General features: G+C 34.6%; 1 protein-coding gene across 1 annotated transcript; it reads left to right on the top strand.

Moving 5' to 3' along the window:
• Window positions 16,240-18,695, top strand: LOC107616460 (zinc finger MYM-type protein 1-like). The gene is made up of 3 exons (XM_016318416.1): window positions 16,240-16,807; window positions 16,922-17,901; window positions 18,684-18,695. Exons 1-3 carry the CDS (start codon window positions 16,240-16,242, stop codon window positions 18,693-18,695), a joined length of 1,560 nt encoding a protein of 519 aa, XP_016173902.1.

The raw sequence follows: 21,425 nt of genomic DNA on the forward strand, positions 1-21,425 counted from the left end.
AAATTTTATTCACTTTAATTCCATTTGATGCCTTGATGTATTTGTTGAGTGATTTCAGGATTACAAGGCTAATATGGATTGAAAAAGAGAGGAAAAAGCATGCAAAAGTGGAGAATTCATGAAGAAATAGAGTTTGGAGCTTTTCAGCAAGTGTGCGTATGCACAAGATGAGAATCAGCAAGTGTGCGTACGCACAAATCCTAGCACGTGACCTCATTAAATGCAAAACGCTGGCAGCGATTTTTGGGCCTCCAAAACCCAATCTAACTCATTTCTGAAGCTATTTTAACCCTAATTCAAGAGAAAATAAGGGGGGTGAAAAACTATTATTTTATGGTTTATTTTGTATTGAATTGAGTAGATTTTGTCAATTATTCTCACACTTATCCATATAAATTGCATGTTTTTAAGTTTCCTTCCTAATTTTATGCTATGATTGAAAACATGCTTCTTTGGCCTTAAAATTGCTAATTTGTAATTTTCTCTTATTACCATTCGATTCCGTGATATGTGTGTTAAGTGTTTTCAGGTTTTATAAGACAGTAATGACTTAAAGGATGAAAAGGAAGCATGCCAAAGTGGAAGGAACACAAGAAATTGAGGATTTGAGAAGCTGGAGCCGACGCACATGCATGGACGACACGTACGCGTGACTGGTGCAGCAGACAAATGACGTGCACACGTGGATGACGCGTACGTGTGGCCAGTTCAATATCCATCGACGCGTACGCGTGGCTGATGCATATGCGTGACAAGCGTCACGTGCCTCAGTTACGAGAAAATGCTGTGGGCGATTTCTGGGCTGCTTTTGACCCAGTTTCAGGCCCGAAAATAAGGACAAGAGGCTGCAAAGTGAAGCTAGAAGATTCAATCATTCACTTTTCATTCACACATTTTAGGTTTTAGATGTAGGTTTCTAGAGAGGGAGGCTCTCCCCTCTCTCTAGGTTTTAGGGTTTCTTTTGGTTTTATTTCTTCTCAAATTCAGATTTTCATCTTGCTTTAATTTAGTTTCTACTCTACTTTTATTTGTTCTAGCACTTTAGTTATCTACTTCTCTTATTGATTCCCTTATTTTGCCCATTTAGGTTATGAACTCTTGTGTTACTTTCAATTTTCTTTTTAATGCAATTTTATGTTTTCATGTCTTTTTATGTTTGCCTTGGTCTTTCTTATTACTTCCTTGCTTGTGTTAGTTATAGCTTTTATTAATTCTTGCATTTTATGATGTTTCTCTTTATTGCATTCTATGTGTTTAATGAAATGTCTCTTTTAGCTATAGAGTATATTTTTCTATTCTTGGCTTGGGTTGGCAACTTGGGTGACCTTGAGTTGCTAATGCCCAAGTGATTGATGGTTGATGTCCATTGACACTAGCTTTCACTAATTCGATTAGTGAGTGGCTAGGACTTATGGATTGGGATTGATGAAGCTCATTTGACCTTCCTTCAATTGTTAGAGGATGACTAAATGAGATTGATCCCTACAACTATCATATTGTGGTTAGTAACAAGAATAGAGATTCTTAACCATTAACCCTTGCCAAGATCTTTTTACCATTTGAGTTTTCCTTACTTTCTTGCTATTTACATTTCTTGTTCCTTATTTCAAAACCCCAAAAATATACTTTTCCATAACCAATAATAAACTAAACTTCCCTGTAATTCCTTGAGAGACGATCCGAGGTTTGAATACTTCGGTTTATTTTTATTGGGGTTTGTACTTGTGACAACCTAATTAAATGTTGACCGAGGATTGCTTGTCAGTTTAGAACTATACTTGCAACGTGATTATATTGAGAAATTATTTACCGACGAAAATCCTCCGTCAGTTTTTGGCGCCGTTGTCGGGGAATCACAAATATGAGCCTTGTTATTGGTTATATGTTAATGTTGTAAATATCTTATATGTTAATGTTGTAAATATCTTGATTTTTTTGGTATGTTTGTTAGTTTTTGCTAGTTTTAGAACTTTGTTTTCTTACTTTTTGTTAGTATTTATTTTTATTTTCTCTCGCTATCATGAATTCTCACCCCTTGGGCTATGAGTGTGGTTACAATTATGTTGTAGAAAGTGGATATTACAATGAAGGCTTGCATCAAGGATGGGACAATCAAAGATGGGAAGAGTCTCAAGGATTTGATCAACCCTCTTGGTAACAAACCTCCTCCAATGTACTATGAGCAACAACCATTCCATGATGCATACCAAGACAATGGTTATGGTGGACATCTTTGTGACAATCAATAACCACCACCATATACCTATCTGCTCAATATAGCCCTCAACCACCATACTCACAAACCCCATTTTACTAAACACCATCCTATGACCCATATCCATCATACAACCAACCTTCCTTACCTCACCCTTGTGACCATTATGAAAGAAAATCTATAGAACCGCAACAATTTCAACACAATTACTCCCAAGAACCACCACCTCAATATACACCACCTCCATATTTTTACCAAGAAGAACCACCTTCCTATTATGAATTCTTTCTCCCAAATAATGAACCTTCCTATCTATTCCAAACCCCAATGGATGATTCTCTCACTTTATTACTTCAAGAGCAATGTGAAACTCAAAGGAGGACACTAGAATTCGTGGTTACCTTAACCGAGGTAGTAAACACTTTGGCCTCCCAATATTCATGCACTCAAAGCACTCCGATTGCCAATTATGGAGAATCAATAGAAGAGTGTAGTATGAAGGAGAGATTAGAAACTCCGGTGGAAAACAAGGAGTGGAATTTTGTATTGGAACAACTGGAGAAAGCTATAATTATTGAAGACGAAGAAGTGGTTGAAGACTTAGGAGATGCGGAACCTCCATAGGAATCTCAAGTCATAGAACCTCCCTCCAAGAAGCTTGGAATTGAAGTTGAGGAGAATAGTGCACAACCTCCGAGGCATGGTCCCTATGAAGAATTGGGCAGAATAGATCCAGAGGCAGGTTCTCTTGGTGATGATGACCATGAATCAAGTCTTCCTAGTGATGAATTTGCATCCACAATTGAACTCCTTGAGTTTGAAGAACCTTCTTTGATTGAATCTGAAAGTGATGTTGAGGTAGACTTTTCTCAACTTCTAACTTATGACTTGAGTGACGGGGAAGAATTAGAAGAACTTGAAAAGGGAGCGGTTGAAGTTGAAGAAGCTTGTAAAGAGGTGGAAGAAGAAGAGCACAAGGGAGTGGAACTTGCAAGGTCATTAGAAACACCTCTTCCCAAGCCATTACCATCCAACACAACATTCAAGTGGGTAAAATTCCTATCCTTAAACTTTACTTTTCCACTTGAATATGCCTTGTTAGAAACGGATGGGCAACTTAGATCTCTCTGTGATTTTAAGAGTAAAAGGGAGATGGTTATTGGTTGGCAACACAGTCCTAGGTTCATTATGGTTGGAAGTTCAAGGTCTAAGTGCAATGGTAGGTATAGTTCTCAATTGATTGGGTCTAGGAAGATGCCTTGGTGCTTAATGAAAATTCTTCAACTTTGTCACCCGAATGGAAGCATGAGGATCAAGAAGGACGGGTGATGACAAACAAGGTTTGGGACCCCGGAATACACCTCAACCATCATCAATCCTGGGGCCTTATCACTTGTTCAAATTTGCTTGGAAGCCTGGTGCGCCTAGTTTGGGATCCCAGTGGATATTAGAAATGCAAACATTGGTGGGGATTCAAGAAAAAGTTCAAGCATAAGCCACCCTAGCAAGGACCCCACAAAATGTCCAACTTAAGGACAATAACTAAAAGTGGTAGGCGGGAGACAACCCACCATGGTATGATCTTCCTTTTCTATAGCTTTTTACTTATTTGCCTATCTTTGTTTCATTAGATGTGCGTGAAAAATTTCAATTATGCATTTTGCCTCTGTTCATGTTTAAAAAAAAAGCATGCGCACGCGTCATATTGAATGCTGCAACCTCTGGTACAAAAACCAGAGAGTTGCGCTGGAACCATGCGGGTGGGGTGCTAGGCACACAACCCAATCCACGCGTGTGCCTCACTGACGCGTACACATCATTTGCATTTTGGGCCACCCACGCATAAGCGTGGACGACGCGCACGCGTCGTATGATAATACTATTATCCCTGGTATATAAACCAGAGAGTTATGATGGAATGCTGCCAGCTTCGTGTATCTAGCATGAACACTTATCACGCATAGGTGTGACCGAGGCTTACGCGTTGTCTACTCTTTTCTACTTCCCACACGTACGCGTAGAAGACACGTACACATCACCTTCTTCTTTTGCACCCCATGCGTACGCGTGAGCGACGCGTCCGCGTCGCATCCCCGCGCTGTTCCATTCCCCATTTCTCTCTTCTCTCTTCTTTCTTCACTTCTTTCCTGCTTCTTCTTCTTCTTTCTTCCTTTCTTTCTCCCTCCTCCCATTTCTTTTCTCCCTTTCTTACTTTCTTATTCTCCCTCTATTCAATATTCCACTTCTCATTTTTACCCTCTTTCTTTTCTTTTGCTTATTGCATTTGCATATTTTCATTCATTACATTTTAAGTTTGCTATTTTTCCATTGGTGTTGAATTTTCTTATTCAATTGTTGAATACTACATGCATTATTTTGGTGCCTCGTGACTTGTTTCATATTGATTGGGTAATAAAATTTTTAGATCAATGCTTAATCTCTATTGCTACTTGCGTTCTTTGTGCATTGATATGAACTCACATTGTCTTTCATGACCCTCTTTTTCCTACCCATTATTGCAATTCTTGCACCGTTGATATGCCATTTGCGTACATTGTTTTCTCACCGACATATTGTAGCTACCATGTAGTTGAGAACCCCATTCTTATTTGGCATTAGCCCCACCTATATTCTATTTGCTTTATTTTTGGGCTTAATCTTCCATCTTTTTCTCCCCTTTCAGGATGGCCACCAAGAAGGAAAATGGAACACTTCTAAATGAGGCAACAAACAAGTTCCTCTGCACAACCCTTTGCAGGAGCTCATCAATTGTAGCAACCCTATTCCACTTAGCTCGTATTTGCATGCACCGAGGACGGTGCAACCTTTAAGTGTGGGGAGGTCGAGACCGACGTCCGTGAGTAACTACTTTCTTTTTTAACACCAATTTTTAATCTTCTTTGTTAGTTAGTTGTTATATTGCATAATAGATTGCATGTGTAGTTAGTTGCTTGCATTTAAGTACTACTTGGTTGAAGTAATGATTGCTTTTCCAAGAAAACTGTTTTAGGGCATTTCCCTAATTTGAATTAAAATCTTTGAATTTGCTTGAAGAAATTTATTTTTGGAACATGGTTTTAGAGCTCGAACACACAAGCCTAGTGAGATTTTTGAGCCTGTTGCTCTCTTATCAACCAATATTTTGATTTCGTGTGTGTTGCTCTCTCTAAAATTGTGATCTTTGTCTTGCTTAATTCTATATTTCCATTGTTTGATGTATGCATGCACTTACTTGATTGAGGCCTTTGTTTCATTATAGCTCACATACTCATATGGCCTTACCCTTTTATTACCCTTTGCAACCCAATGTTGAGCCTATTTTACTCCATTTATTCTTTATTTTAGCACATTATTAACTCTAAGCATAAAACAATAAATGTCCCTAATTTGAATCCTTGGTTAGCTTAGACTAGTGAGAGTACACATGAATTAAGTGTGGGGAATTTGGGTTTGGGGAATACTTGGTTTGGAAATCGGGTATTTTATATTCTTATATGAAAATGTGAAAATAGTTTAGGTACTTGTTTATGCATCTAACACTTTAATCATATGCACTAACTCCTTTATGCATATCAAAAAAAAAAGAGAAAAAAAGAGAAAGCAATAAAAAGGGGACAAAATGCCCCAAGGTAAATAATGATATCAATGCATATGATATGTATTCAAAAATATAAAGGTGCATGAATTTGTGTAAAGACAGTCAATGGATAGTAGGTTTTGCATTGTAATGACTTGGAATGTCTTAGGTTAGGTGAAAAGTTTAGGTTAATCAACGATTTGGATTTTAGTCCACTTAACCAAATATATTCCTACCTTGACCCTAACCCCATTACAACCCTTGAAAAGATCTCTTGATATGTGTATTCATGCATTAAAATTTTGTTGATTGGTAGAAGAAGAGCAAGCCTTAGAAAGCAAGATTAGTAGAGAACTGAGAGAATCGACCCTCAAACACTAGAGTGATTAGAGTGTATACACTTCCGGTGAGGGTTCGATGCTCGATTCTTTGTTCCCGGATTTCACGAGCTCTCTTCTTGTAATTCTATTTGTACTTCATTTTATGATTTGAATTAGTGGAATCCAGTTCATATTTGTTCTTAAAAGATTTATTTACTTTTAACCAAGTAGGTAGAAGCATTTAGCATGTAGTTGCATTCATATAGATAAGTTGCATTGCATAAGTCTTACCATTTTCCTTTCACTCTTTTGGTTCTCTTGAGCTTAGCATGAGGACATGCTAATGTTTAAGTGTGAGGAGATTGATAAACCACTATTTTATGGTTTATTTTGTATTGAATTGAGTGGATTTCGTCAATTATTCTCACACTTACCCATATAAATTGCATGTTTTTAAGTTTCCTTCCTAATTTTGTGCTATGATTGAAAACATGCTTCTTTGGCCTTAAAATTGCTAATTTGTAATCTTCTCTTATTACCATTCGATGCCGTGATATGTGTATTAAGTGTTTTCATATTTTATAGGGTAGAAATGGCTTAGAGGATAGAAAGGAAGCATGCCAAAGTGGAAGGAACACAAGAAATTGAGAATTTGAGAAGCTGGAGCCGATGCGTAAGCATGGACGACACGTACGCGTGACTGGTGCAGCAGACAAATGACGCGCACGCATGAATGACGCGTACACGTGGCCAGTTCAATATCCATCGACACGTACGCATGGCTGACGCGTACGCGTGACAAGCGTCACGTGCCTCAGTTACGAGAAAACGCTAGGGGCGATTTTTGGACTACTTTTGACCCAGTTTCAGGCCCGAAAATGAGGACAAGAGGCTGCATAGTGAAGCTGGAAGATTCAATCATTCACTTTTCGTTCACACATTTTAGGTTTTAGATGTAGGTTTCTAGAGAGAGAGGCTCTCTCCTCTCTCTAGGTTTTAGAGTTTCTTTTGGTTTTATTTCTTCTCATATTCAGATTTCCATCTTGCTTTAATTTAGTTTCTACTCTACTTTTATTTGTTCTAGCACTTTAGTTATCTACTTCTCTTATTGATTCCCTTATTTTGCCTATTTAGGCTATGAACTCTTGTGTTACTTTCAATTTCCTTTTTAATGCAATTTTATGTTTGCATGTCTTTTTATGTTTGCCTTGGTCTTTCTTATTGCTTCCTTACTTGTGTTAGTTATAGCTTTTATTAATTCTTGCATTTTATGATATTTCTCTTTATTGCATTCTATGTGTTTGATGAAATGTCTCTTTTAGCTATAGAGTAGATTTTTCTATTCTTGGCTTGGGTTGGTAACTTGGGTGACCTTGAGTTGCTAATGCCCAAGTGATTGATGGTTGATGTCTATTGACACTAGCTTTCACTAATTCGATTAGTGAGTGGCTAGGACTTATGGATTGGGATTGATGAAGCTCATTTGACTTTCCTTCAATTGTTAGAGGATGACTAAATGAGATTGATCCCTACAACTATCATATTGTGGTTAGTGACAAGGATAGAGATCCTTAACCATTATCCCTTGCCAAGACCTTTTTACCATTTGAGTTTTTCTTACTTTCTTGTTATTTACATTTCTTGTTCCTTATTTCAAAACCCCAAAAATATACTTTCCCATAACCAATAATAAACTACACTTCCCTGCAATTTCTTAAAAGACGACCTGAGTTTTGAATACTTCGATTTATTTTTATTGGGGTTTGTACTTGTGACAACCTAATTAAACGTTGACCGAGGATTGCTTGTCGGTTTAGAACTATACTTGCAACGCGATTTTATTGAGAAATTCTTTACCGACGAAAATCCTCCGTCAAGGGGGGCAATTAGGTTTAGTTTAGCATCATGTTGTAGGGTATTTTCTAGAGAGAGAAGCTCCCCCTTCTCTCTAGAAATTAGGGTTATTAGTTTAATTTCTCTTTTTAATTCTTATTTTTATCTAGTTTTTTTTACTTTTCTTTGTTTTATTGCCTTAATTTTCTTAGTGTATCTTGTTAATTTCTCATTTTGGTTACTTTTTATGTTGATGAACCCTTGTTAATTTTCATTTCATTTGATACAATTTATGTTTTCATGTTATTGTTGCTCTCTTTAATTGTTGGTTATTAATTTCTTGCATTTGGTAGCTTTAGAATTTATTTTTATTGCAATTTAATATGATTTTATTTTCATGCATACCAAGTGTTTGATAAAATATTTGGCTTAGATTTAGTGTAGTTTTTCACACTCTTGGCTTGAGATTGAGGACTTTAGTCACCTTGATTCATTGATATCCATTCTTGAATGATATATTATGGTAGTTAGTTGGTTTGGTTTCCACTAACGATAGTCTTTCACTAAGTTAATCAGTGAGTTGGCTAAGACTTGTGGATTGAGATCAATTATACCTATTTGATTTATCCTCGATGTTAGGGTTGACTAAGTAGGATTAACTCTTCATAATCACCATATGTTTGTGGTCAATGGCTAGGATAGGTAACCTTAACTCTCAATCCTTGCCAAGAGGTTCTTAGTTTCTAGTATTTGAATTTTTCTTTCTCTTGATTAATTGCCTTTGATTAATTTTGATATTTAGTTATTGTTTGTCTCTTTAATTCCTTGCTATTTACATTTCTTGCCTATTGCCATCAACCTCCCATTCCCTCATAGCCAATAATAGGACACTTTATTGCAATTCTTAAGGAGAACGACCCGGAATTTAAAACTCCCGGTTATTTTGTGTTGATTGTGACATCTTTGATTTAAACTTTGATTGAGAGTTAATTGTTGGTTTCGACTATGCTTGCAACGAGATTCTATTTTGTGAAATTCTAGATCAACATTAATTCTCACATCAGAGCTATCAATAGGATCAACCCATGAGACATGACCATCACCTTACGGGTTAAGATAAAAAAAATGACCCAATGATAAAAGTGTCACTTTTCAAAATTTCTATTTGATCGAAATTTTATAGGATTGACTATTCGCTTAATTATTTTGTTTTTTTTTTTTTAACTTTGGCTATCTTATTTATATCCTACATCATTCAGAGTTGGCCACAGATCAATAAGTCAAGTTCTTTAGGTATCATGGCAGTTCGTTAAATGAGTATCGGTTTACAGATAGCCAGAGGTTAGGTGCGAAGTTGACCAATGGGATTGCTCGATCACACAACAGTTGGCAATCAATTTGTTACACGACGATCAACCGATTGTTAGCCAGAGGTGGCCAAGAGCCATGGGATCAACTATCGGCAGAGGGTTTGTCGATTGAAGGTTGATTAGTCAAGATCAATCAGATGACCATCGGTTAGCGATCGTCGGCCTGCTATGGTTGGTCGAGGTAGTATGCCGTAGTTGATTGATTGGTAGGATAAGGTCCACAGGTCAATCGACTGTTGGCTGGTGGTTGATTACACTTGGCAGGGTTTAGTTGTGGTCAGCTGGGGTTTTTAAATCATTTGGAAAAAGACAATCATTTACTCACAAATATCTTAAATGCTGACCAAACTACCCATAAAAAAATGAAACTAAACTTATATCCATGAAAGATGAGATTTTTGTGACAAAAATATTCAACCCTTAAATTTTTGTTGACTTTTAATAAAAGTTAACCAAAATCTCTAAATTACCCCTGCCATCTATCCTCGACCTCTTAACACCGCCATCGTCAACACCAACGTCCACAACCCCAACCACGTCATTGTCCTCCCTCAAATCCTTCCTTACAAAACCTAAATCCACCACCATAATATGCAGTGCCACCACATAAACACCTTTCTCCTCCACCACCACCATCATCACATTGCCGACTCCAAGCTGAAGGCCTTCTCCACCACCTTAGGCTTCTCGTCCATCCTCCTCTCTACTCCTCTTCCTACCATCACCACTAACATCTCTAGCCTCATCCTTGCAAGGAATCGAAGCAATTCGTGAAGCGATAAAAGCATTCCATTAAGAAGCTTGAATCATCGCTAAAGAATGGCGCACTTGATAGCGCTTCGACATTAGCGAAAAGCCAACGATCGAGAAGACGGGCTTCCGTACATGATAGTGAGCAAAAATTAGAAACATCTGCAGCTCGAATGCAACACGTACCAATGAAGCTATTCGATTTCGCTTTCATCATGGTTTGCACATTGAGCTGCACCTTGGTGCTTGTGATATTCAATGAGAGTGCACGCAGGCCAAGCAGGAGCCGCTGCGAATTTTTTTAAAAAATTTTGAATTTTTTCAAATTTTATTTAAAGTTAGAACTAGATTTTTCAACTCCAAATCAATCAAGTTCAAGTTGATTATGTTGTGATAGCAATGTTTAGGGATAGCAACAGGTCCCATGGGGGTGCCTCCAAAAACCCTCCCCGTCCCCGCGACGGGTGATGGGACCCCGTATCTGCTGGAGACTTGGATCCCCGCGGATATCTGCAGATTTTAAAAAATAAAAAATAATTTAAAAACAGAAGAGTACAGCAAAAATAATCTCAGTAACAAAAATATTAGTAATTTATAATCATACAAATTTGAGTACATCAACAAAATCTAACTAACAAAAATTCAATAAACTAACTTATAAAATCTCCATAGACAATCTCAGTACAGCAGTAAAATCTCAACACAACAACCAAAAAATAATAAGCATTCTAGCAGTTTTAAATAAAAAGCTTCAGTAAACAATATACCCTAAGCCTTAACAACCAAAAAAATCTCAGTAAACAGAAAACTTAGCACAATAATCAATAAAATTAGTTTAACAACTATTACAATAAAATGTTCATACTCAATCTTTAACTATAATTTGATAATATATGAAATCAAAAATTAATTTCATCCTCACGGAGGTTGGGTCAAGCGAATGGTGAAGAAACTACAGAAACTGACTTATCGAAAGGAAGAGCGACGAACGGCGAAGTGGCTGACAACGATGATGAAGAAAGATCTTGCTGGAGGCAGGGATGGAGACTGGATTGCAACGAAGACGATTCTTCTCTGACAATGAGGACAAAGACAGCGACGAACACGATTCTGTTCTAACGCGATGAAAACAGCAACGGTTCTGCCTCTGACGATGACGTTCTCATCGGGCTTGGTTAAGCGCGCGGTGGCGACGTTCTCCTGGAGCTAGGTGTCAAGCATACGGCGGCAATGTTCTCCTCGAATTTGTGATGACCCGCGGGAGGGAGAAACAGGGGTAGCAAATAGAGGGAATGAACGTGGAGGTGAGAAGGGAGAAGGGTGGCGAACGGCGGTGAGAGGAAAGGTGAGGAGGATGCTAGGTTTTGCTCTAGGGAGAACTTCAGAGGAAAGGAGTGACGGCACAGTAAAAGGTTAGAGATTTAGGGTTTTCTCAAAAGTAATATATATATAAGGGGGTATTTTAGTCATTTCCCATACACGGATCTTATACAGATCTCCACGGGGCGGGTACCTCTATCCCCGCCCCCGTCCCGTTTATTATATGGGGACCCGTCTCCCATCCCCACGGGTAGAAAATAATTCCCAAATCTATCCCCCAGCGGGTAAATCCTCGCGGGTACCCATCCCGCCGGAGAAAATTGCCATCCCTAGATGGCAGTGATGGTGTTACAAGTGGTTAAGGTAGTGGGAATGGATTTGGAGAATTACGAAAATTTAGAGTTTGGATAAAAAAAAAAGTAATGGTGGTCGAGGTTGAAGATAAATGGTAAGGGTAATTTAGAGATGTTAGTTAATTTTTTAATAAAGTCAGCAAAAATTGAAGGGTTGGATATTTTTTACACAAAAATCTTAACTTTTATGGGTATAAGTTTAGTTTCATTCTTTTGTGGATAATTTTGTCAGCGTTAAGAATATTTATAGGTAAAAATAATTATTTTTCAATAATTTAGGACTATTTGCAAGTTAACAAGCACCTTTTAGAAGATGGGAATAGCAAGGAGTTAGGCTATAAATATGGAGTGACTCTAGGGCCTAAGACCATATTGACTGGAAAAAAAATTCTATAAAATGAGGTGATTTATAAATAAAAAATAAATGAACAAATTATTTTTGTAATTAAGTTCAACTAAGTCTCTTTTTTTTTCTTTTTCTAATAAGCTATGGGACTAGCTTAGCTGAATTTAGATACTAAAATAACTTGATCATGTAATATCACCGTTTGTAAATTAATAAAGCAAAAAATTTATTACCATTAAATTTGTAATTTTTATTATGTGTGAACCTCATTATTTTGATTTAGTAGTGATTAGATCTCACATTTTTATTTTACTAATTTTTTTATTTTAAAAAATTTGATCTCAAATTAATATTTTTAAATAGAGAGACAATATTGAATCATTTAAAATGTTTTGAAATAAAAATATGACATTTTAAATATTAGAGACAAAGCTAAGATTTAACCTGAATATTATGGACACAAATGTTAAATATACATATCTATGCATACTAATTAAGGAATGCAAATTAAAGTATGATAACTTATTACATAATGTAATGATATTTTCTTTTTAAAAATCCATATCTATAGTTCGATTAATATTTAAGTCTTGTGATTATAATACGAAAAGTAAAAAGTTGTCATTTATTTTTTATTCAGGTTAATTATTTTTAAATATGTTACGGACCCGACCTCTCAACCATTGAGGCTCAACGAGGATCTGGCTTTTGAGCCAAATCATTTTCCTTGGCCCAATCACCTAGAACCTCCCGGTCTGCCGAAAATCATTCCACAAATCATGTTCGGATACGAAATCATATCTTCCCATATAAAGATGATCTCGGAATCACGACATGATCCATATAAGGGGATTTTCAGACTCCCCCTAAGCATGACACACAAGAAACTCTAAACCTTAACCTTCTAAGATTCATTCTGACTTGGACGACGGAGTGCCTTTGCGGGTTCCACTTCGCCGTTTGCACAAAAACCTAGAAACCAGGAGGCACGACAACCGTGTCAGGTCGTGGATCCCATCATTCTAGGTCAGTCATGAACATTAGCGTCGTTTGTGGGGATATGCTGACACATGGCTTCCGGGCCGGTGGGCAATGAATGACCGGGGAAGAACCCCCATGTCTCATCCTCTTCGATCTTCTTCTCATCCTCAAGGACGTTCTATTCCCAAAGCTACTCCAAATCGGTCATCCAAAGGTAACCGTCGTCCTATTCTTCATTCTGTAAAAGAACCTGAGAACTCTGACCTAATAGGTTTCAAATCTCACTTTGGTAACCTCCCATTCCCATTTTGATCTATTCCATTTTTCTTCTAATATGAACTTCAAATTTCATAGGATTTTGGTATCTAATCGTCCTTTATGTTTAACATATTTGGCTGATTTAGATGTACTGGCTGAAAAAGATTTGACGTTTATTGAAAATATTATTTACCTTGATTGAAAAAAATTATTTAAAATTCGAAAATCAATGTATCCTTAATTAGTTCGACAGTTCTATGCTAATATGTACTACCATAAAGAATTTGTTTGATCATATGTTAAGGGCTGTGAAATTTTCTTAAACAAAGAATCAATTGGTGAAGTCCTAGATTACTACTACATAGGTGTAGATACTTACATCTCTGGAAAATGGGATGCTGATATGGGCATTTCACATAAAGATGTTTTAGCCAATATATGTGAAAATATTTCACTTATGGATGGTGTCACTCCAAACAATCGGTCTTTAGGTGCTATTAAAGCCTAGTTACATTGTATCATCAACCATATTCTCTTGTCTCAGAGTAGTTCATATCAAAGAGTTACTCTCTGCGACACCTTGGTCCTTTATGCCATACTTAACAAAGTAGAAATTTCTTTTGCATCTCTGATGATGCGTCATATACATAATTGCATCCGCAGTGATAAAAATGTCTCGTTAACATATGGCATATTTTTTACTTGTTTTCTTGAAAATTTTGGTGTTGATCTAACTAATGAGAACCAAGAGAATAAAACTTCTTACTTTAAAGGCGGTCGTGTAGTCAAACAGACTAAAGGAAAAGGAACTAAGGCTGCTAGAGACATGGTTATGGAAGAAGAAGATGTTGAAAGTATTCCTCTTCCATCTGCTGCTGGTACATCATCATTTAACAAGTACTTGGTTAATGGCATTGTGAATGATGTTTTACAAGAATTTGTTAACGTGACCATGCATATGATAAACTTGATCAAACAAGCTAGAAAACTAGCCATATTAAATGAGAATTCATTGAGAAAGTTTCAAAGCCGAGTTGAAGTACTTCTAAAGTACATTGAATCCTTGAAAGATGACCCAATGCAGTTAGATTAAGAAGAAGAAAATATCTTGAAAGCCGAGAATGAGTGATCTGATGTTTAACTCTTTGTATCTGCTGACAATGATGAAAACCGTTTTCTAATGTTTATGTTTATGTTTATATCTTTAGATACTCTTTATTTAATGGATGATTGTAATAGTAACTTGTAGATCTTTAAACTTTGAATTGATACATTGCTATGTGCCTAACAGTTTCTGTACAGGAATACTACACTTCCTTGATAACTGTAACACCCTAATATTCAAATCCTTATGCTCGAGTCATAAGTCAATGATATTACGGTGGTACGACTCTCAGGTGGATTTTTAATAAATAAATATAGGTAATTTCGAAAGGAGTATTAATCGAGAAGCCTGAAAAGAGTAGAAATAAAATCGCGAAGACGTATCTCTCACGTTTCGACAACAAAAGATAAACCGTGAAGCCGAAAACAATATACGGACAAGGCGTAGAGGAGATTAAAAAATTCCCAAAACCACATCTAACCATTTTAACACTTCTCAATCAAATGGCTAAAGGACAAACACAATATCATGTCATACATCCTTCCTCATCCCAATTTCCAATAATACCATTTCCAATCAACCATCATTATACATAATCAATATCATACTCAATATCACGTGATTTCACCCACAAATCAACCTTAATCATTCCCCAAGCATATATCACAACATACATATCTCTAATGCATCATCATACCATCAAGGCATCAATAATCATAATCACATATATGATCATATAATATATCTCAACCGAACCAAACATACCTCGTCTACATAATTTCACCCAAAATTACCAAATTCCACATTTCAACTTCTCAAACCTTATTCTTCAATAACCAACCTAATCATTCATATATTCATTATCTGAAATTCATCCAATCACTTGTGCCATCATACAATGTACACATCGACTTACCTTTCTTACCTCTTTCCGGCCTCCGGCCCAAAATTCATGGCCTCCGGCCCAATTTTCACAATTTAAATGCATAAACCACAAATCAATACTCATTACCCAGTACATCAAATTCTCAATACACCAAGCATACAAGGTCACACAATTCTCAAAATTCTCATTAATTCACGTTACATATCAACTATGCATATTAGCACCAACCATTTACACAATCCAAACTTAATCCTAGGGGCATCTAGCCTAGGAATTCTCATCACAACACACGATACTTAAATGAAACTTAAACCGTACCTCTTGTAGCCAAACCAATTGAGCCACTTCTTTGGAAGTCTCCACCAACCTTAGCTCCAAGCTCGTATTTAAATTATCAAATTCCAATTGCCAAATATTCCAACCATATTCGCTCCTATTTAACTTATTATTTACTAAATTTCGGTTAGACCGGGTATTACAATAACAAAAGGGAGAGTGAGTATGTAAAATGAATTGCTTTTGAATTAGGTTGTCTAATTCATGTTCTAGTGTTGTGCAGCTATTTTAGGCTGTTTTAGAACTATTGAAATTGATTAAATTGCTTACTGTTCTGTTTGTTAAATTTGCTATGCTTATGGCTGTTTGTTGTAGAATTGTGTTTTTTTTAGGATTGATAGTTTATTGAACTTCTGAAAAATGATTCATCAGGTTGGTTCAATTAGTTTGATTGGTACATAAGGTTGTTTATAATATTTTTGCTGTCTAGCATAAAATTTTTGTATAAGATACTGCTGTCTTAAATTAAGAGTTAGGATTTAGTAATTGGAAGAAAGTAAACAATGGGGTAAATTGTGCATTTGTATGTCACGAGGGTTCTATTCCTAATTCTCCCCATAATTTATGTGTGAAATCTTGTGATGATTTAATGGCTCAATCTAAGCATATAGATAAAGTTCTTGATAGGCATAGTGATGAAACTATTACAAATAACCGTTTAAGGTTGAAGACATCTATTAATGCTATTCGATGGCTTGCATTTCAAGCATGTGCATTTAGAGGCGATGATGAAAGTCTTGGATCTTTGAATAGGGAAAATTTTATTGAGTTAATTAAGCTTTTAGCTTCCTGTAATCAGAATATTAATAATGTTGTCCTTGAAAATGCTCCTGGAAATGCTCAATATATATCTCCCGGTGTTCAGAAAGATATATTGCATATCTTTGCTAGAAAAGTGCGTGCAAAAATTCGAGAAGAAATTGGTGATTCTAAATTTTGTATAATTATTGATGAAGCAAGAGATGAGTCAAAGCGAGAACAAATGTCTGTGGTTTTGAGATTTGTAGACAAGCACGGTTGTGTTCAAGAAAGATTTTTTGATCTTATACATGTTTCTGATACATGTTCTTTGACATTGAAAATAGAAATTTCATCAGTTCTTTCTCGTCATAATCTTGATATCCAAAATCTTAGGGGACAAGGGTACGATGGAGCTAGTAATATGCGTGGTGAATAGAATGGATTGCAAGCTCTATTTCTGAAAGATTGTCCTTTTGCTTATTACATTCATTGTCTTGCTCATCGATTACAATTAGCACTTGTTTCTGCAGCCAAAGAAGTTTGTTATGTTCATCAATTCTTTTCAAAACTTACACTAATTGTGAATGTTGTGACTGTTTCTCCTAAACGTCATGATCAGTTAAGGGTTGCTCAAGCAAATAATGTTGCAAACTTAATTGCCAATGATCAAATTGTGACAGGTAGTGGACTTAATCAAATTGGTACTTTGCAAAGAGCTGGAGATACTAGATGGGGGTCTCATTTGAATTCTGTACGTAGCTTGTTATGCATGTTTGATGCTACTTGTGAAATTCTTGAAAAAAGCACCGAAGAAGGTAATTTCTCCACTCGTGGTGATGCTAGTGCTGCTTATGATGCTATCACATACTTTGAATTTGTCTTTGTTTTGCATTTGATGAGAAATATTTTGGAAGTTAGTCATGATCTTTGTCAAACTTTGCAACGAAAAAATCAAGACATATTGAATGCTTTAACTCTGGTTTCTACTACCAAGACTTTAATCCAAAGAATTAGAGAATCAAGTTGGGAGGCTTTCATAAAAGAAGTTATACTATTTTGTGAGAAACATGAAGTTGAAGTTCCTGATATGAATGCATTACATATTCCTAGAAGAGGCCGAACTCGCAAAATTGTTGATCAAATTTCAGCGGAGCATCATTACCGTGTTAATTTATTTCTGGCTGTAATTGATACACAATTGCAAGAGTTTAATGGAAGATTCAACGATAATATGGTGGAATTGCTTACTTTAAGTTCAACTTTAGATCCCAGAGATAATTATAAGTTCTTCAGTGTCAACAAAGTATGTGAATTAGTAGAACGGTTTTATCCAGGTGACTTCAGTGACCAAGAGAAATTTCACATTAGAATGCAAGCTCAACATTATGAACTTGATGTTCTTAATCATGCTGAATTAACTAACTTGTGCACAATTTCGGAGTTATGTCAACGATTAACGAAGACAGGAAAATCTTTAACATATTCTTTGATTGATCGTTTGATTCGCTTGGTATTAACTCTCCCTATTTTAACTGCTACAACTGAGAGATCTTTTTCAGCTATGAATATTGTGAAGAATAGACTCAGAAATAAAATGGAAGATGAATTGCTTGCTAATTGTCTTTTGATTTACATTGAGAAGAAGATTGCTGAAAAATTTGACACAGATTCTATTATCGATGAATTTTATGATATGAAAAATCGACGTGTACCACTTCGTTAATAAAAAGTACACATTTTTTTATACTTTAAATATATATTCTCTATCTGTATATTTTTTTAATACATCTTACACTATAATTTATTTGCATATATTTTTTATATTATATATATTATTGGCCTCCCCATAACAACATTTCTAGATCCGTCCCTGATCTTAATGACAATTATAGATTGAGAAAATGTTCAAATTCAAGAGGAGCCAGCAGAATGGAAAAAAAAAAGAGAAATTCAACTTGAAGATTGAATTATTAAAGGAAAGTTACATTAAAATTCTTCTCATTTTTTTATTTATAATTCATTTTATAATGTTTGTCATCAAGGATGAAATTGATGAGTTTAAGAAAATAAAAATAGTAATTTAATGATGACTAAACATTATGATATGAAAAAAGTTTGGTAACCAAAAAGTTTCAGCCATAATTAGCCAAAACTTTCCATAATATACTTCATTTATATCATTTAATAACAGTTTTATTTTTTAACCCACTCTCTTATCATTTCACTTATCATATTCTTATCAACTCCATTTATTAATGATATTAATTATAATATCATATTCCTTACTATTAGGCATTCTTGTAATCAATATTTAATATTCTCTTTTATAATTTGATTTTTATATTTAAGAATATAATAAAAATTAATAATAATAATTAATAACGGTTATGATTTATTATTGTAATTGATTCTTGTTCTGCTCCTTCGTCTAATAGAGATAGGCTAATATCACATAAATTCAATAATTGTAATTGATTATTATCATAAACGGTTTTTTGTTTTATTATTATTATTATTATCATTATCGTTTTTTATTGTAATTAATTTTCTATTTTTGTTAAGTCATTTATCATCATTCAATGGAAAAATACAAAATCTGAAAGCTACTCTAATGTGATTTTATTTCCGTTAATTCAATTATTTTCATTCAAAATTCACAATTCTAATACCATTGCAAGCACAACTAGAATAGGGTAAGGAATTTTACAAGAAATCATCTTTATCATTACAAATAGTATGGCATTTGAATTCTACCTTAATACGGTACCTATGGTAGAAAGTGGTAAAAAATTTAAACAACAGATGGACTCACCCAATCGACGAAGTTGTTATCAGTTAATCAGTTTTCGACAATATGAAAAACTACACTAGCTTTGATGAGGTATGGTAATAAACTGATTAATTTTTTTTGTGTTTTTATGTGCATTTATAATTATATTGTACTAACTAAGTTCATACACATAACATTCATACGTTTATATACATAACATCCATAATTACATACAACTAACATCTAAAAATTAAATTCATGTTTATTAGATATTACATTCATACACATATTATTTTTTAATTATTGCATAAGTAACTATAAAATTAACACAGATGTTTTTAAATTTTATCATAATTGAATTTAAAAAAAAAACGTCAAATTCTTAAATTAATTTATTCAATTGATAAATTTACTCATAACATCCATAAATTCATACACATAACATCCATAATTTCATATTAATAACATCCATAATTTTGTACTCATAATATTCATAATTTCATACATATGATATCTATAATTAATAAATTTTTATAATTAATATTATCAATTTAAACTATACATTTTATTGTATTCTTCAAATTATCTCATATGTGTATTAATAGGTCATGATTTTAATTATTTTAATATTTTTATTTAATATTTGTATGTATGCTTATTTATTGATTTTAATATGACGAGTTCATAATTATTTTTAAAAATTTATTTTTTAATTTTTGTTTATATTTTATGTTTTATTTTTTATTTTTTAATAGTCTATATGTAAAATATAAATTATATAGTAGAAGTTGTTAAAAATTTTTAATTTAACTTCCATAATTTTTGCAGACAATTATTGTATTTTAATGGATAATAATGTGATTGAGAGATGTTAGAGATTTGATTTGGGAGAAACTGAAATTAATTTTGGAAAGAACATTAATGATTCCAAACATGCAGCAAAATGGTAGGTAATAAGGAGAATAAATGATAAGAATGTGTATATCACTTGCTTATCAAGAGAATAAAAATTTTTACGTGATATTTTTATATTGTAATTATTCTTTGGCTACCTAGCATCGCTCTTATGATATTAGGTCAAAAGTTCAAATTGTGTGAATAAATTGTTTGGCTAGCGTGCAGGCCAAAATTAGAGTAAGCCCAACAACAATCATTTCATTCACTAGTGACCCATAACAAGTGAGGTTGATCACCAACCAAGAGGAAAAGACATATTCTCTCTTCTCTCCTTTCTCTTCCCAACCACGTGAATTAGTTCCAAAAGTGAGCAAGAAAAGGAAGTTCAGATTAGGGTTCAAATCAAGAAGAAAAAGGTGATTACCAAATTCAAGTAACAAAGGAGAAAAAAGAAGAAAAATCAAAGCTAAGGCATAAAAGCAAAGATCAAATCAAAAGTTGTATCAGAAAATTTTTTTCATTTTTGTGCTTCCATCGTAGTTTGTTAAAAATACCTTTCTCCTACATGCACCATTTCGAAAAGTTGAAGAAAATAGAAGTTATAAAGCTTTGCTACAAATCAAGGGTCAAGAATAAAACTTGGAGTCAAAGAATTGATGAATGACTCAGATGCTTTAAGCAAGACGAAAAAAGAAGAAAGAGAAATAGTTAGGTAAGGATGCATATGAACTTTATTCACTCCTGTTGTCTCATCTATTCTATGTGCTACTGCTCTGTTATTTAGGGTAGAAGTACAAGTCAAAGGTGTTCAAACCAAGTTCAAGTTTTGGAAACTTTACTCCTCTTTAAAAGGGGTAAACGGCCAGCAATTGAAGAAAGAAGTGAGCATATTATTTGGGTGTTCATAACTTTCAAGCTAACCCTTCTTCTCCTTCATGGGTTTACGTTAAATTTTCTGTTTTTCAGTATTCATCTTTCTTTGTTCCTTTTTAATGAAAAAAGACAGTAAGTGAGGTATCAGTAAAAGCCATTGAGAGAAAAGGCAAAGAGAGTTATCCAGAAAAAGTCAGAAAATTATGTCTTATAATTCTGTTTTGTATTCATGATCCTTAGAAAATTTTCTTGCTAAGTTGGATAAGCACTTAATGATTGAAAGTCTAAGGAGTGAACCTAGTCAAATTTAGCTTGGGTAGAAGCTGGATTTGTCCCAGATAGGATTGGGTTGAATCCTAAAAAAATTAGTGATTGTAATCTTTGTGAAAGATAGTGAAAATTCCACCACCGTTGTAATGGATACTAGATATAGGCCACATTACACATAGTAGTTGAACTAGGATATATAATTGTATCATTCTTTCTTTTATTCT

This window comes from Arachis ipaensis, chromosome B09, assembly GCF_000816755.2.
Source record: "Arachis ipaensis cultivar K30076 chromosome B09, Araip1.1, whole genome shotgun sequence".
Taxonomy (NCBI): domain Eukaryota; kingdom Viridiplantae; phylum Streptophyta; class Magnoliopsida; order Fabales; family Fabaceae; genus Arachis; species Arachis ipaensis.